At 61.4% G+C, this 17,479-nt stretch overlaps 1 protein-coding gene, 1 long non-coding RNA gene and 2 pseudogenes across 2 annotated transcripts; 2 read left to right on the top strand and 2 right to left on the bottom strand.

Moving 5' to 3' along the window:
* Nucleotides 1-322: 322 nt before the first annotated feature.
* Nucleotides 323-4,361, bottom strand: LOC117438031 (folate receptor gamma-like; annotated as a pseudogene).
* A 1,400-nt stretch (nucleotides 4,362-5,761) lies between these two features.
* LOC117438040 (uncharacterized) lies at nucleotides 5,762-7,192 on the top strand. Its single transcript, XR_004550627.1, has 4 exons — nucleotides 5,762-5,976; nucleotides 6,113-6,173; nucleotides 6,782-6,919; nucleotides 6,994-7,192. It is a non-coding gene; the product is annotated as an uncharacterized lncRNA (long non-coding RNA).
* Nucleotides 7,193-7,417: 225 nt separating this feature from the next.
* On the bottom strand, nucleotides 7,418-10,980 carry LOC117438030 (transmembrane O-methyltransferase homolog; annotated as a pseudogene).
* A 3,158-nt stretch (nucleotides 10,981-14,138) lies between these two features.
* On the top strand, nucleotides 14,139-16,830 carry LOC117438038 (ragulator complex protein LAMTOR1-like). The gene is made up of 5 exons (XM_034073398.1): nucleotides 14,139-14,242; nucleotides 14,903-15,048; nucleotides 15,553-15,630; nucleotides 15,783-15,909; nucleotides 16,566-16,830. The coding sequence occupies exons 1-5, from the start codon at nucleotides 14,201-14,203 to the stop codon at nucleotides 16,656-16,658; spliced, it is 486 nt and encodes a 161-aa protein (XP_033929289.1). The 5' UTR covers nucleotides 14,139-14,200; the 3' UTR covers nucleotides 16,659-16,830.
* The last annotated feature ends 649 nt before the right edge of the window (nucleotides 16,831-17,479 follow it).

Genomic DNA, 17,479 nt, shown 5'->3' with positions numbered 1-17,479 from the left:
ACAGACACAGTTTGTGGGTTCCCATGGTAGGGAAGACACAGTTTGGGGGTGCCGGGGGGGGGCATGGTTTGGGGATGCCCATGGGGGAGGAGGACACAGTTTGGGGGTGCCCCATAGGGGGGGGCACAGTTTGGGGGTGCCCATGGGGAGGACGCGGTTTGGGGGGGGCACTGTCCGGGGGTGCCCATGAGGGAGGAGGACACAGTTTGGGAGTAACCCATAGGGGGGGGGCAACAGTTTGGGGGGTGCCCTTAGGGGGGGTCACTGTCCGGGGATGCCCCATAGGGGGGTCAGGGGTCCGTGTTTGCTCATAGCACCCCCCTCACCACGGGCAGCAGCAGCAGCCCCAGCACAGCCGGTACCGGCAGCCGGGGGGCTCCGGGGGGGGCAGCGCCGCGAGCATAAGACAGCGCAAAACGGCAGCGTTGGGGTTGGGCAGCGCCGGGTCCCACCAGAGGCGGATGCAGCGGCCGCTGCCCCGGCCCAGCCCCGGGACCCGGTACGAGTGAGACCAGACCCGTTCACACAGCGCGGACGGAGACGGGAACACTGCAGGGAACGGGAGGCACAGAGACCCCTGCGGGCAACCGGTTTCGTACCTGCGGTGGGCAGCAACGGGGGCAGGGGGTCAGCCCGGGGTCAGCGGGGTCAGCCCGGGGTCAGCACCGGGGTCAGCGGGGGTCAGCAACGGGGTCAGCGGGGTCAGCAACAGGGGAACCAGTTCGGGGTCAGCCCCGGGGGCACCGGTTCGGACCAGAGGGGTCAGCTGGGTCAGCACTGGGGCACCGGTGCGGGGTCAGCAACACGGTCAGCAGGGTCAGCGCCGGGGTCAACGGGGTCATCCCGGGGTCATCCCGGGGTCATCAGGGTCAGACCCCGGGGTCAGCGGGGTCAGCAGCGGGGTCAGCCCCGGGGCACCCGGTTCGGGGTCAGCAGGGTCAGCCCCAGGGTCAGCGGGGTCAGCCCTGGGGTCAGCAGGGTCAGCCCCAGGGCACCGGTTCAGACCCGGGGGCACCGGCACCCGCCTGTGGACCCCGGGCATTGGGCTGTGGGATGGGGGGCAGCTCTGGGGTCAGGGGACCACAGCACAGGGGGAACCCCAACCCATGGAGACCCCAGAACCCATGGAGAGCCTCAAACCTGTGGAGAACCCCAACCCATGGAGATTCTGCCCATGGGGACCCCACCTAAGACCCCCTCAAAGCATAGGGTTGACCATGGACACATCCAACCCATGGAGAACCCTCAACCCACAGGGACCCTCCCAAGACCCCCTCAAGCCGCCATGGAGCTGGGATGCAGTCCAACCTCATCATCGGAGATGCAGGATTTACCATGGAGACCCTGAGCTTATGGGGACTCTTAAGCCCAAAACCCTCTCCCAGCCATAGGATTACCCATGGGGAGCCCCAACCCATTGGAGGCACCCCCTCCAGATCCCTTCAAAGCCACCTCCCCCTGCAGCAAGATGTGGGGTTGACCATGGAGACCTTCAACCCATGGGGACCCCCCCATCCATGGGGACCCTCCAAAGACCCCTCTCCCATAGGGTTGACCATGGAGCCCCTCACCCCATGCAGAGCCCCTCAAGATCCCCTCAAAGCTTGCAGCAAGATGTGGGGTTGACCATGGAGACCTTCAACCCATGCAGAGCCTCAAAGCCCCCACAGAAGCAGGACTCAGGCAGTGTCAATGGGGCTGGTGACCCACAGGGGTCCCGCTATGGGGTGGGGATCCCAGTGCCCCCACTGACCTGAGCGCCAGTCCCAAGCCCTTGTGCCAGTTGTCCTTGCAGGTGAGCGCGTCCCTGCAGTCCTCCCACCACTGCTCACAGTCCTCCTGGCACAGGGGCACGTGTAGGATCCGCTCCCGGCGCCAGCTGGTGTCAGCCTGCGGGCACCGGAGGTACCACCAGGGGGCAACCGGCCTCACACCGGCAGCACCGGCTGCACCCATCATCCCTGTGCATCACTGTGCATCACTGTGCATCACTGTGCATCCCAGTTCATCCCAGTTCAATCCCGGCTCACGCTGGCAACCCCGGCTGGCCCCCGGGCATCCCCATCACCCCTGTGCATCCCAGTTCATCCCAGTTCATCCCTGTGCATCCCAGTTCATCCCAGTTCACCCCTGTGGCATCCCAGTTCATCCCTGTGCTCCCTGTGCATCTCAGTTCATCCCAATTCATCCAGTTCATCCCGGCAGCCCCGGCTGCCCCCCGGCAGCCCTGCTCAACCACTGTGCATCCCGGTGCATCCCTGTGCATCCCTGTTCAACCCTGTGCATCCCAGTTTCATTCCAGTTCATCCCAGTTCATCCCTGTTCACCCCTGTGACATCCCAGTTCATCCCAGTTTCTCCAAGTTCAACACCATTCACCCCTGTTCATACCCAATTCACCCGTGTTCATCCCAGTTCACCCCTGTTCATCCCAGTTCATCCCAATTCATCCCAGTTCATCCCAGTTCAAACACCATTCAATCCCAGTTTATCCCAATTCACCCCAGTTCATCCAATTCACCCCTGTTCATCCCAGTTCACTCCTGTTCATCCCAATTCGTGCCTGTTCATCCCAGTTCATCCAGTTCACCCCCATTCACCCCAGTTTAGCCCCAGTTCATCCCAATTCACACATGTTCATCCCGGTTCATCCAATTCTACCCACCCCTGTTCATCCAGTTCACCTCAATTCACCCCAGTTCACTCCTGTTCATCCCATTCGATCCCTATTCACCCCAGTTCATCCCAATTCACCCCATTCACCCCTGTTCACCCCACTTCATTCCTGTTCATCCTATTTACACCTGTTCACACACCATTTTACCCCTTTCATCCCAGTTCACCCCTATTCACCCCTATTCACCCAGTTCACTGCTATTAATCACCATTCACCCCTGTTCACCCAGTTCAACCCCTGTTCACCCCCATTCACCCCAATTCACCCCTGTTCACCTCAGTTCACTGCTATTCATCCCATTCACCTTTGTTCACCCCTGTTCACCCCAGTTCACTCCTGTTCAACCCGTTCATCCCTGTTCATCCCAATTCACCCGTTCACCCCAGTTCACTCCTGTTCATCCCAGTTCACTCCTGTTCAATCCCATTCATCCCTGTTCATCCCAATTCACCCGTTCACACCAGTTCACTCCTGTTCATCCCAGTTCACTCCTGTTCATCCCAGTTCACTGCTATTCATCCCATTCACCCATTGTTCACCCCGTTTCACCCCTGCTCACTCCAGTTCACTTCCTATTCATCCCATTCATCCCAATTCATCCCCATTCACCCCCATTCACCCCATCTATGGGTCACACCCATGCTGTCTGGGGTGTTTCCTGCCCCACCTTGTCAATCCACGGCCCCAGGTTGGGGGAGCACTCATACAAGCAGGTGTCCTGGGATGAAGGTGGCGGCTTGCAGCTGGGGGGCATCACCCCAACAGTGGTCCCAGTTAAAGCCATACAGGTAGGGACTGGTCCCGGTGCGCCTCGAGGCTGGTGTTGGCCGTGCAGCAGGCGTTGTCCTTCCAGAGCGAGCCACTGCACGGAGCGGGGCTCAGCACCGCGGATGGGGCTGCACCATAGCCGCAATGGGAACAGCTATGGGGAGCACAGACCCACCTGCCCATAGAGCTGCCCCTCGGGGCCAGGCTCTGCCTTGTGGTGCTTGGCATCCATGCAGGTGTTGAGCAGCGAGTCCTGCCCCATAGCTCCGGCCACGAGCAGCACCAGGACCCACAGCACAGCCATGGTCCTGTCCATGGGCACGGGCTCAGCGCCGCAGTGGGGCACGCAGTGGGGCACACAGTGGGCACACAGTGGGCACGCAGGGGGGCACGCAGTGGGGCAACGCAGTGGGGCATGCAATGGGGCCACGCAGAGGGGGCACGCAGAGGGTGCACGCAGAGGGGCACGCAGTGGGGCACGCAGTGGGGCATGCAATGGGGCACGCAGAGGGGCACGCAGAGGGGCACGCAGAGGGGCACGCAGAGGGGCACGCAGAGGGGCACGCAGTGGGGCACGCGGTGGGCACACAGTGGGACACGCAATGGGGCACGCAGTGGGGCACACAATGGGGCACGCAAGTGGGGCACGCAGTGGGGCACGCAAATGGGGCACGCAGTGGGGCACGCAGAGGGGCACGCGGTGGGCACACAGTGGGACACGCAATGGGGCCGCAGTGGGGCACGCAGAGGGGCACGCGGTGGGCACACAGTGGGACACGCAATGGGGCACGCAGTGGGGCACGCAGAGGGGCACGCAGAGGGGCACACAGGTGGGACACGCAATGGGGCACGCAGTGGGGCACCGGGTTCTTACCTCGGGGATGCAGGTGCCGCGATCTCAAAGGTCGTGGTGCGGAGCAACCCTTGGACGACCGAACACGGGGACGTCAGCGGCGTGTGGGGCACGGGGGGGGGCACGCTATGGGGCAGGCTATGGGGCACGGTGTGGGGCACGCTGTGGGGCAGCAGCCGGGTCCTTGTCCGTCTGTCCGGCGCCGGGTGGGACCCGACAGCAGCCAAAATCCACCCGGGAATGTTGTTTCCTTCCCTTCTCCATAGGGGGACATGGGGGGGCCGAGGGGGGGGGGTTCGGGATAGGCCCATAGGGGGGGTTTGGGGGTGGCCTCGGGACCGGGTTCCCATTATAAGGGGCAGGATTGGACCCCCCCAATAGGGCTGTGGGGCACCCCATGGGTGCTGGGGGGGGGAAGGGGTTGGAGATGCCCCTGGGGGGGGGGGTGTCCTCAGGGGGGGGGCACAAGGGAGCCGGGTGGGGTGGGTACCACTTGGGGGGTCAAAGATGCTCCAGGGGGGGCAGGTACCACACTATGGGGGGTCGGAAATGCCCCACATGGGTCACAGATGGTCGGGGGTCACATGTACCCCCATTGGTGTCACATGTACCCCATTGGTGGTCACATGTACCCCATTGGTGTCACATGTACCCCACTGGTATCACATGTACCCCATTGGTGTCACATGTACCCCACAGGTGTCACAGGTATCCCATTGGTGTCACATGTACCCCATTGGTGTCACATGTACCCCATTGATGTCACATGTACCCCACAGGTGTCACATGTACCCCATTGGTGTCACAGGTATCCATTGGTGTCACATGTACCCCACAGGTGTCACAGGTACCCCATTGGTGTCACAGGGACCCCACAGGGTGTCACATGTACCCCATTGGTGTCACAATGTACCCCATTGATGTCACATGTACCCCATTGGTGTCACATGTACCCCACAGGTGTCCACATGTACCCCACAGGTGTCACATGTACCCCATTGGTGTCACATGTACCCCATTGATGTCACATGTACCCCATTGGTGTCACATGTACCCCATTGGTGTCACATGTACCCTATTGGTGTCACAGGTACCCCATTGGTGTCACATGTTACCCCCACAGGTGTCACATGTACCCCATTGATGTCACATGTACCCCATTGGTGTCACATGTACCCTAATTGGTGTCACAGGTACCCCATTGGTGTCACATGTACCCCACAGGTGTCACATGTACCCCATTGGTGTCACATGTACCCCATTGGTGTCACATGTACCCCATTGGTGTCACATGTACCCCATTGATGTCACATGTTACCCCACAGGTGTCTCATATACCCCTTGCTGTCCCGGTCATTCCCATACTCAGCGTTAGGGGGTCGCCCCTCCTCATCCGTCCCTCCCCTCCTCGCCCCGCCCCTTGTAGGCGTGGCCTCCCATCCGCGCATGCGCAGTCCGGTGATCCACACTGCTGAGCCGCTCTCGGTGCCGTTTCCCGTTTCCGTTCCCGTCCCCATTCCCGTTCCCATTCCCATTCCCGTTCCCGTCCCCCCCCCGCCATGTCCAACGCTGTTCCCGTCGCTGCTCCCCCGCATCACGGAGCCTCTGTGTTCAACCTGGACCGTCCGTGCGTGGACGAGACGGAGCTGCAGCAGCAGGAGCAGCAGCATCAGGCCTGGGTGCGTTTTGGGCTCAAACCAGCCGGGTTTGGTCAATGAGGCTTCAATGGGGGGGGGGGGGTTAATGACAGTGTTAATGGGGGGGGAAACGGGGGGGGGGGGGTTTGGGGCTCATCCTCCTCTTCCCCCCCCCCAGCTCCAGAGCATCGCCGAGAAGGACAACACTTTGGTACCCATAGGGAAACCGGCCATCCGAGGTGGGAATGGGGATGTGGGGATGGGAACGGGGATGTGGGGCTGGGAACGGGATGTGGGGCTGGGAAACGGGGATGTGGGGATGGGAACGGGGATGTGGGGCTGGGAATGGGGATGTGGGGCTGGGAAACGGGATGTGGGGGCTGGGAACGGGGATGTGGGGCTGGGAATGGGGATGTGGGGGCTGGGAACGGGATGTGGGGATGGGAATGGGGATGTGGGGCTGGGAATGGGGATGTGGGGATGGGAACGGGGATGTGGGGCTGGGAACGGGGAATGTGGGGATGGGAACGGGGATGTGGGGCTGGGATCGGGGATGTGGGGATGGGAACGGGTCCGTGGGGCAGGGAACAGGGATGTGGGGATGGGAATGGGGATGTGGGGCTGGGAACGGGGATGTGGGGCTGGAACGGGGATGTGGGGCCGAGAATGGGACTGTGGGGCCGGGAACGGGCAGTGGGGCTGGGAACGGGGCAGTGGGGCTGGGAACGGGGCAGTGGGGCTGGGAACGGGGCAGTGGGGCTGGAACGGGGATGTGGGGCTGGGAACGGGGATGTGGGGCTGGGAACGGGGCCGTGGGGCTGGCAATGGCAGCGGTCTGCCCCCATAGCACTATGATGAGGAGGAGGAGGAGGATGATGAGGATGATGAGGACAGTGAGGAGGACTCAGAGGACGATGAGGACATGCAGGACATGGACGAGATGAACGACTACAATGAGTCCCCTGACGATGGGGAGATCAACGAGGTGAGGGGGGCTCCGGTGTGGGGCGAGCCCCACAAGTTGTGGGTCCTCCTCTGCTTCCCCTTCCTGCTGCCCAGGTGGACATGGAGGGTGCGGAGCAGGACCAGGACCCAGTGGATGATCTGAGTGTGCCGAGGGCCGTTCCCAACCGGAGCTGCACTGGGGGGGTCTGTGTGCTCCCCATAGCACTGGGGGGGCTCTGTGGGGCACGGACAGACCCAGAGCCTGGGTGGGAACTGCCATTCCCATTCCCAAATAAACTCTCTTTTTAAGTAACCACCTCCCAATGTGGTTCCAGCGGCCGCCACATCCCAGTGTGTTCCCATCACGTGCTCACCACATTCCCAGTGCATTCCCAGTGTGTTCCTACCCCATTCCCTGTGTGTTCCCACTCCGTTCCTACCCCATTCCCACTGTGTTCCTACCCCATTCCCAGTGTGTTCCCACCACATTCCCTGTGCGTTCCCACTCCGTTCCTACCCCATTCCCAGTGTGTTCCTATCACATTCCCAGTGTTCCCACCACAGTCCCAGTCCTTCCCATCATGTTCTCACCACGTTTCTTCTGTGTTCCCACTGTTCCCACCACATTCCCTGTGTGTTCCCACTCTGTTCCTACCCATTCCCATTGTGTTCCCACCCCATTCCCACCCCGTCCCCACCCCATTCCCACCATGTTCCCACCCCATTCCCACCCCATTCCCACTGTGTTCCCACCCCATTCCTAGTGCTTTCCCACCCCATTCCCACCCCATTCCCATTGTTCCGACCCCATTCCCACCCCATTCCCACTGTGTTCCCACCCTATTCCCACCCCATTCCCACCACGTTCCCACCCCATTCCCACTGTGTTCCCACCCCATTCCCACCCCGTTCCCGTTGCGTCCCCACCTGCATCCCTGCCGGTGTACCGCAGCTCAGCGATGCCATCAGTGATGCCCTGGCAGTACTCGAGCGTTGCTCTGTGCAGTCGGCAGCGGAAGCGGCCGGAAGCCGCGTGCGTAGCGCAGGAACCGCGGCGCTCCCGGCACAGCACGTGGTCAGCCATGACGGTGGCTCCCGGCGCCAGCAGCCGGTGCCGCTCCAGCAGCCGCAGGTCCAGCTCGTAGCAGCTCTTGCCGTGCTCCATCAGGATGAAGTCAGTGGGTGTCCATGCGGTGCCGGGAGCGCAGCTGTGGGATCACCTCCTCTGAGGGGCCCACGATCAGCTGCAACTGCAGCGGACCCGGAGCTGCTCCATGTGCTTCACAGACCATTCCCAGCCCATTCACAACGCCTATCCCTGCCCATTCCCAACCCATTCCGACCCATTCCCAGCCCATTCCCAACCCATTCCCAACCCATTCCCAGCCCATTCCCAACCCCTTCCCAGCCCATTCCAGCCCATTCCCAACCATTCCCAGCCCCATTCCCAACCATTCCAGCCCATTCCCAGCCCATTCCCAGCACATTCCCAACCCATTCCCAACCCATTCCCAGCCCATTCCCGCACATTCCCAACCCATTCCCAGCCCATTCCCACCCATTCCCAACCCATTCCAGCCAATTCCCAGCCTATTCCAACCCATCCCCCAACACGTTCCCAACCCATTCCCAGCCCATTCCTGCTCTTATTCCCATCCCATCCACTGCCCTTCCCATCCTGTGTTCACAATCTTTTAATTGAACCCACAAGCTGATGATCTTCTCCTGCCCATTCCCATCCTGTTCACTGCTAATCCCCATTCCCATCCCATCCCATCCCATCCCATTGCTCACAGTGCGCTCATCAAACCCCACCAGCCAGATGACCTCCTGCCCATTCCCATCCCATTCCCATCCCATCCCCATTCCCATCCCATCCCATCGCTCACGGTGTGCTCATCAAACCCCGCCAGCCGGATGACCTCCTGCCTATTCCCATCCCCATTCCCATCCATCCCATCACTCACAGTGCGCTCATCAAACCCCACCAGCCGGATGACCTCCTGCCTATTCCCATCTCATCACCATCTCATTCCCATCCCATCCGGTTGCTCACGGTGCACTCATCGAACCCCGCCAGCCGGATGACCTCCTGCCTATTCCCATCCCCATTCCCATCCATTCCCATCCCATTCCCATTCCATCCATCCCATCACTCACAGTGCGCTCATCGAACCCCGCCAGCCGGATGACCTTCTCCGCCATGGCCGCTCTCTGCGGGTCCCGCTCCACCGTCAGCAGCCGCGCTCCGGGCGGCAGTGCCCGCGCCAGCAGCACCGCTCCGTACCCGCAGGATGTGCCCAGCTCCAGCACCCGCTGCGGGCTCCGTGCGCATCAGCAACCCGCTCCACCACCCGCCCTGCGCCAATGGGGATGGGGCACTGGCATCAATGGGGACAGGGCACAGGCACTGGCATCAATGGGGACAGGGCACAGGCACTGGCATCAATGGGGACAGGGCACAGGCACCGGCATCAATGGGGATGCAGGATGGGGCCCTGGCATCAATGGGGACAGGGCGCAGGCACCAGCATCAATGGGGACGCAGGATGGGGCCACCAGCATCAATGGGGACAGGGGACGGTGACGCCGATGCCATCACCAGCAGGAACAGGATGTGGCATTGACCAGCAGGGACAGGGCTTCCCAGGGGCACCGTGTGGTGTGGGGCAGTGGTTGTGGGGCTGTGGCCCTGGCACAGGGCTGTGGTGGCAGTGCCATGGCCATGCCAATGGTGCCAAGGCCATGATGATGCCAGGGCTGTGCCAGTGATGCTGTGGCCATGCCATGGCCACATCAATGGTGCCATGTCCACAGCCAATGGTACCAAGACATGCCAACAGCATCACGACCATGCCAGTGGTGTCACAGCCATGTCAGTGGTGCCATGGTTATGTTGATGGTGCCATGACCACCAACAGGGCCATGGGCATGCCAGTGGTTCTGTGGGCATGCCAACAGTGCTGTGGCCATAACAATGATGCCATGGTCATGTCAATGATGTTAAGGCCATGCCAACAGTGCCATGACCACACTAACAGTGCTATGGGTATAACAATGATGCTGTAGCCATGTCAGTGATACCGTGGTCATGTCAATGGTGCCATGGCAATATTAATGGTACTGTGGCTATGTCAATGATGCCATGGCAATGTCAGTGATGCTGTGGTCATGTCAGTGGTACTATGGCAATGTCAAAGATGCTGTGACCATGTCAATGATGCTGTGGCAATGTCAAGGGTGCCGTGGCCATGTCGATGGTGCCGTGGCCATGTTAATGATGCTATGGCCATATTAATGGTACTGTGCCATGTCAATGATGCCATGGCAATGTCAGTGATGCTGTGGTCATGTCAGTGGTACTGTGGCAATGTCAATGATGCTGTGACCATGTCAGTGATGCTATGGCTATGTCAGTGGTGCCATGGCCATATCAATGATGCCATGGCTATATCAGTGGTACTATGGCAATGTCAATGATGCTGTGACCATGTCAATGATGCCATGGCAATGTCAATAGTACCGTGGCCATGTCAATGACACTGTGGCTATGTCAGTGATGCTATGGCCACGTCAGTGGTGCCACAGTGATGTCAGTGATGCCATGACCACGTCAATGATGCCGTGGCCATGTCAATGACGTTGTGGCCATGTTAGTGATGCTATGGCCATGTAAGTGGTGCCATGGTGATGTCAATGATGTCATGGCCATATCAATGATGCCATGGTTATGTCAGTGGTGCTATGGCCATGTCAGTAGTGCCATGGCCATGTCAATGATGGTGTGACCATGTCAATGATGCCATGGCCATATCAATGGTGCCGTTGCCTCCAGTGCTGACCTTTCTCAGGCCCCACGCAGCTGAGGTGCTCGCAGCGGCGGCTCCACTGGTCCAGGGTGAGCAGCACGTGCCGGGGGTCTCCGGGCACCGCGTGTGTCAGCAGGTACTGCAGCGCGCGGTGCTCCCGTGGCACGGAGCTGAGCCTGTCCCGCAGCCAGCCCAGCGCCACCCGCGCCACCAGCACCGCCCAGTGCCGCGAGCGCAGCGCCAGCGCCAGCACCAGTGGCACGAATGCCAGCGCGATGGCCACCGACACCATGGGGCTGGGGGGGAGACACGGGTGGAACCATGGACATGGACAGCCCCATAGACACAGCCCATAGCAAATACAGCCCCATAGACACACACAGCTCCATAGCAAACACAGCCCCCTGGACACACACAGCTCCATAGACACACACAGCTCCATAGCAAACACAGCCCCACAGGCAGCATTTGTGCCATGAGGCTGCAATGCTCTGCACCCCTCCAGTCTCCCTCCAACACTGGAGCCCCCCAGCATGCCCCCCAACCCCCATATCCTGCCCCCCAACCCCGGAGCTTGGGGGTCCCCAGGTGCAGCAGGGGTTGGGGGGCACGTACCTGGTCCCAGCTGCACAGGGGGCAGGGAATGGGGCAGGATGCTGGAGCCGGAGCTCTCTGGACACCAGGAATCAGGAGCTGGGATCAAGGATCTGGATCCCTCTGGGCTGTGGAGATCAGGAGCAGGAACAGGACCAGGACCAGGATCAGTACCAGGACCAGGATCAGGATCAGGATTGGGATCGGGATCAGGATTAGGATCAGTACCAGGACCAGGACCAGCACCAGGATCAGGACCAGGACCAGGATCAGGATTAGGATCTCTCTGTGTTTGGCTCTGGAGCTTGCCGTCGATCTCTCAATAATTGATGGAGCCACAGCTCCGGCTCCGGTTACCGCTGAGTGGGGCCGGGATGGGGGGGGTGAGGGTGGGTTGGGGTGCAGGTTTAGGGGTGCAGGTTTGGGGGTGCAGGTTTAGGGGTGCAGGTTTGGGGGTGCAGGTTTGGGGGTGCAGGTTTAGGGTTGCAGGTTTGGGGTTGCAGGTTTGGGGGTGCAGGTTTTGGGGGGTGCAGGTTTGGGGGTGCGGGTTTGGGGGTTCAGGTTTGGGGGTGCAGGTTTGGGGGGTGCAGGTTTGGGGGTGCGGTTTTGGGGGTGCTGGTTTGGGTGGGGCAGGTTTAGGGGTGCAGGTTGGGGGTGCAGGTTTGGGGTTGGGTTTGGGGGTGCAGGTTTGGGGGTCTAGGTTTGTAGGTGCGGGTTTGGGGGTGCAGGTTTGGGGGCGCAGGTTTGGGGGGTGCGGGTTTGGGGGGTGCAGGTTTTGGGGGTGCAGTTTTGGGGGGGTGCAGTTTTGGGGGTGCAGGTTTGGGGGTTCAGGTTTGGGGGTTGGGTTTGGGGGGTGCAGGTTTGGGGGTGCACGTTTGGGGGTGCTGGTTTGGGGGGGGCAGGTTGAGGGGTGCAGGTTTGGGGGTGCAGGTTTGGGGGGTGCGGGTTTTGGGGGTGCAGGTTTAGGGGTGCAGGTTTGGGGGTGCATGTCTGGGGGGGTCAGGAGGGCTCAGGACCCCCCATAGCACAGGATCAGACCCCAAACAGGGATGCTCATCACGGCGCCGGTGCCAATGGGACCGCTCCTCCTGACCCGCACCCCGCGGGGTCAGCTCAGGTATTGGTTACACATCATGAATATTCATGAGGGTCCCCAGAGGGGGCGGGGACGATGCTCAGCTCCGTTAGCGCATGCGCACAGCACAGGTGTTGGTCCCTACCTGAGCCCTATGGATTCATGGTGATGTATGGACAGACCCCACAACGTGTTCATGCTGTAATGTAGGTAGGTTCCATTCAGCGCTGAGGTGCATGGGGATCGCTGCCCCAAAGCATGCACACCTCAGGGGTGTTCTCCCTTTACATTTATCCTCTTAAGGTATACATAGACATGAGGTTGCTCAATCTGTCTATACATATTGATTATCTATCCCCACTCCGTATTACAATGAGCCGGAAGGTCCTTTGCACCTGCTCAGTGCCCTTCTGGTCACGGGCAGGGGTCTCAGGATGAAGTAAATGAGTCTTCCTCTTAAACTTTACACCTTTTAACCTCCAGACATGGCCTTAGGGTCTGGTCGGCGCCCAGTCTGCCTCTCCCTGGCTTATCAATAGAACCAATCATCTGCTTTTGTCCCTTGTCAGTAGAACTGGAATGGGTTGCCCAGGGAGGTTGTGAATGCTCCATCCCTGGCAGTGCTCAAGGCCAGGTTGGACAGAGCCTTGGGTGCCATGGTTTAGTGTGAGGTGTCCCTGCCCATGGCAGGGGTTGGAACTGGATGACCTTAAGGTGCTTTCCAACCCAAACTATTCCATGATTCTATGATTAACTCGCATCTGCTTCTCCCCTCCAGCAGTGATCAATGCCATGGCCAGACGGCAATGGGAAGTACTTAGGGCAGACAACACCTGTGTTTAAGCAAAGGAATTCCTTTAACTCCCTTGTACCATTGCTCTGTATTAGCCCCCTGTACATTGGTTACCCCTGGATCAATGGCACTTGCTTGCCTTGTGTCAGTGGGGTCAATGAGGCCAATGGGGGCAATGAGGGCAATGGGGAGCAATGGGGGCAATGGGGGCCAATGGGGGCACCGTGGTCAATGGGGGCACTGTGGGCAATGGGGAGCAATGGGGGCACTGTGGTCAATGGGGGCAATGGGGGCCAATGGGGGCACTGTGGTCAATGAGGGCAATGGAGGCACTGTGGTTAATGGGGGCAATGGGGGCCAGTGGGGGCAATGGGGGCACTGTGGTCAATGGGGGCAATGGGGGTGTTGGGTTCAGTGGGGGTCAATGGGTTTAGTGGGGCCCAGTGGGGGAAATAGGGGGTCAATGGGTGCACTGGGGTGAATGGGGAATGGGTGCACTGAGAGTCAATAGAGTCAATGGGATCAATGGGGTCAATGGGGAGTAATGGGGAATAATGGGAAGCCAATGTTGGCACTGGGGGAGCGGAGGCTCGTCACCGCGCACGCGCGTTCCGTGTCACGTGATATCGCCCAGGCGGGAGCGCAACGTCTCTCCCCATCCCTTCCCCCAACCCCTTAACGTCACGTGACGCGTCTCCGCGCGCGCTCGCGGCACAGGTCACGTGACGCACGCAGCACCAGGGCGGGGCCGGCTCCCCCGCGCGCTGATTGGCTTACGGTCACGTGACCGCATCACCTGGCGGATCGCCCCGCCCCCGGCGCCTTGTTTTGCCCCTCCGCGCGCGCTGATTGGCAGCTGATCACGTGACCATCGGCGCCTGCGCGCGGGGTGAGGCCGGAAGCAGGAAGAGGACGAGGAGGAGGGCGGAGCACGGACCGCTCCTGCTCCCCCATTGGCCGCCCGCGCCCCACGTGACCCAATGTTGTGTCACGGGGGGCCAGCCGGGTGTCAGCCCGGCGCTGTCACGTGAGCCGCGGTCGGCGGTCGCCATGGGCTGCTGCTACAGCAGCGAAGGGGAGGCCTCGGAGCAGGTGAGGGGGGGGGAGCGTCACGTGACCCGGGTGCAGTGAGCGGGGAGGGGGGGGGGCAGAGCCCCCCATGTGTGGGGCAGCCCCATAGCGTGAGCTCAGGGAGGGGATCCTGCCCCTCTGCTGTGCTCTGGGAGACCCCATTTGCAGCACTGGGTGCAGTTCTGGTGTCCTCAGCATCAGAAGGACATGGAGCTGATGGAGCAAGTCCAGAGGAGGCCACGAGGATGCTCAGGGGCTGGAGCAGCTCCTGTATGGAGCCAGGCTGAGAACCACTGGGGCTGTTGAGCCTGGAGAAGAGAAGCTGCGTGGAGACCTCAGAGCAGCTTCCAGTGTCTGAAGGGGGGCTCCAAGGATGCTGGAGAGGGGCTCTTCATCAGGGACTGCAGTGATAGGACAAGGGGTGATGGGTTCAGACTGAAACAGGGGAAGTTCAGGTTGGAGATAAGGCAGAAGCTGTTCCCTGGGAGGGTGCTGAGGCGCTGGCACAGGGTGCCCAGAGAAGCTGTGGCTGCCCCATCCCTGGCAGTGCTCAAGGCCAGTTGGACACAGGGGCTTGGAGCAGCTGCTCCAGTGGAAGGGGTCCCTGCCCGTGGCTTTAGATGAGCTCTCAGCTCCCTCCATCCCAACCCATCCCATGCTCCACATCCCCCATTCCCGCAGGAGGAGGAGACAAAGCGGCTGCTGGAGCCGGACCCCAGCCCCCCCAACAAGGCACTGAACGGGGCTGAGCAGAGCTACCACAACCTGCCCTCGGCGCGCACGGACGAGCAGGCCATGCTGTCCTCCATCCTCGCCAAGACTGCCATGTGAGCCGCTGCCATTGCCGCAGCCCCCCCAGTGCCGTGGGGCAGCCTCACTGTGGGGCCCAGAGGTGCCCAAGGGAAGGGGGAGCTGCTCCTGTGCCCCCCATCCCAATGTCCCTTCCCTATGGTTTGTGCCCCACAGGGTGCAGGGGGACGCTGGGGTGCTGAGGTGGGGGTAGGAGCTGGGAGGCCTTCATTGTGATATGGGGGATGGAATGGGTTTGGGGGTGCAGAGCGAGTTTGGAGGGCTCTTTGTCGTCTTTGGGGGGGGGGTCACCCCATAGGCATGGGTGCTGTCCCCAGCCCATATAGGAGGGGCTCAGGGCTGCTCATGGTGAGTCCCCATATGCATAGGGACCATCCCCAGCCCATTCATGGGGGTCTGAGTCACCCATGGGGCTCAATCCATCCCCATGATGTCCGTTTTGGGGTGTTGCCATGGGGGGGGATCCCCGGGGGGGATGAGCCTGGAGCCCACGATGGGACACACTCCCTGCTGCTCCCCAGCAACATCATCGACGTGTCGGCTGCGGACTCACAGGGCATGGAGCAGCACGAGTACATGGACCGGGCACGGCAGTACAGGTGGGGCCGGGGTGCTGCCCATCCCTATGGGGTGCTCCCCATCCCCATAGGGTGCTCTCCATAGCCATGGGGTACTCCTCTTCCCCATGGGGCATCCCCATAGCCCTGGGGTGCTGTGGGGTCCCTATGGGTGCTGACTGCGGTGCCCCCAGCACCCGCCTGGCCATGCTCAGCTCCAGCCTCACGCACTGGAAGAAGGCTCCGGCGCTGCCGTCTCTCACCAACCAACCCCACCAGGTCCTGGCCAGTGACCCCGTCCCCTTCGCAGACCTGCAGCAGGTGAGGGGCTGGGGGTGCTGGTGCCAGCCCGGAGCCATGGGATCTATGGGGCTGGGGGAGGGCTTCAGGAGCAGCCAGTGCAGCCATTGCCCCATGGGCACCCCTGCCCCATGGCACTGAGGGCTGTGACCCCTTGCAGGGCCAGTGCCTGCAGCCCTGCCCTGGGCAGCCTGTTTCCAATGCCTGAGCACCCTGTGGGGCAGGAATTGTTCCTCAGCTCCATCTAAACCTGCCCTGGTGCAGCTTGAGGCCGGTTCCTCTTGTCCCATCCCTTGTTCCTTGGGAGCAGAGCCCAGCCCCTCCTGGCTCCATCCTCCTGCAGGCACTTGGAGGGAGCCATCAGGTCCCCCCTGAGCCTTCTCTTCTCCATCTGAACCCCCCAGCTCCCTCAGCCCTTCCCCATCACCCTTGGGCTCCAGGCCCTGCTCCAGCTCCATTCCCTTCTCTGGCCCCGCTCCAGCCCCTCAAGGTCTCTCTTGCAGTGAGGGGCCCAGAGCTGAGCACAGGGTTCAGGTGCAGCAGCTCCAGAATCCCAACCTGGTTGCACAGAGAGGACTTTAATGCCCATTTTTACCATTTTGGCCCCTTCTGAACCCAAAAGAGCTGCTCAATCCCCACTCCCTGTGGTTATCCCAGATAACGTCTGTGTCCCGCAGGTGTCCCGGATAGCTGCCTATGCCTTCAGTGCGCTGTCCCAGATCCGCGTGGACGCCAAGGAGGAGCTGGTGGTGCAGTTCGGCATCCCCTGAGCTATGGGGCCACGGTTGGGGCTTTATGGGTTGGATTCCCCCTTTCTGTTGTCCTTTCCCCCCCCTCCCCACACTGGGATCCGGGGGTCCTGGTGCTGCTCTGGGGTGGGGGGTGCTTGGCCTGGCGCAGGGATCACCACAAAGGGAATGCTGCCGGAATGCTGTGTCCGGGGGGGGGGAGGGGGCACCGATCCCCCCTTTGCCCCCCCCATTTTTACATGGATTTGGGTTTTTTACCTGTTCCTGGCACCGCTCATAAACCCGTGTGCAGGCTCGGCCGCCTCCTGCCCCACTGCTGCTGCTGCGTCAATGGGGGCACATGGGGCGGGGGGCACAGGGATGAGCCCCAGACCCCCCATTGGGGGTCAGAACGGGTCTGGGGGGTGGCATCCCCTGCTATGGGGCGGGATTTGCTGTGGGGCAGAGCGGGGCCCTTCTGCCCCCAGGGTGTCTGTGTGTGACCCCCCCCCCCAGGGCCGCATGCGCGTCCCCCGCCCCACTGTGGGTCTCTGGGTGTCCCCTGGTTTATATATGGCCCCATACACGTACCCCAGACCCCCCCCAGACTCCCACACACATCCCCAGCCCCACTGTGGGTCTCTGGGCATCCCCTGGCTTGCACATGGCCCCATACAGGCACCCCCCGGGCCCCACACATGTCCTCAGCCCCACTGTGGGTCTCTGGGTGCCCCTGACAGCCACATACACCCCCTATAGCCTCCAGTGTCCTTCGGCAGGCTCCACACCATGAGTGGGGCTGTGACCCCCATGGCTGTGACCCCCAATGCAGGCCCCCCACCATGAGTGGGGCTGTGACCCCC

Source organism: Melopsittacus undulatus (genome assembly GCF_012275295.1).
Source record: "Melopsittacus undulatus isolate bMelUnd1 chromosome 2 unlocalized genomic scaffold, bMelUnd1.mat.Z SUPER_2_unloc_1, whole genome shotgun sequence".
Lineage (NCBI taxonomy): Eukaryota > Metazoa > Chordata > Aves > Psittaciformes > Psittaculidae > Melopsittacus > Melopsittacus undulatus.
The sequence above is the reverse complement of the archived record's forward strand: the minus strand, read 5'-3'. Positions and strand labels throughout refer to the sequence as shown.

Excerpts from the sequence above, each read along its gene's own strand:
- LOC117438038 (XM_034073398.1), top strand. The coding sequence starts at position 14,201 with ATGGGCTGCTGCTACAGCAGCGAAGGGGAGGCCTCGGAGCAG. Across the intron at positions 14,243-14,902 it reads AAGGGGAGGCCTCGGAGCAG|GAGGAGGAGACAAAGCGGCT; the intron begins GTGAGGGGGGGG and ends CCATTCCCGCAG. Across the intron at positions 15,910-16,565 it reads CCTTCGCAGACCTGCAGCAG|GTGTCCCGGATAGCTGCCTA; the intron begins GTGAGGGGCTGG and ends TGTGTCCCGCAG.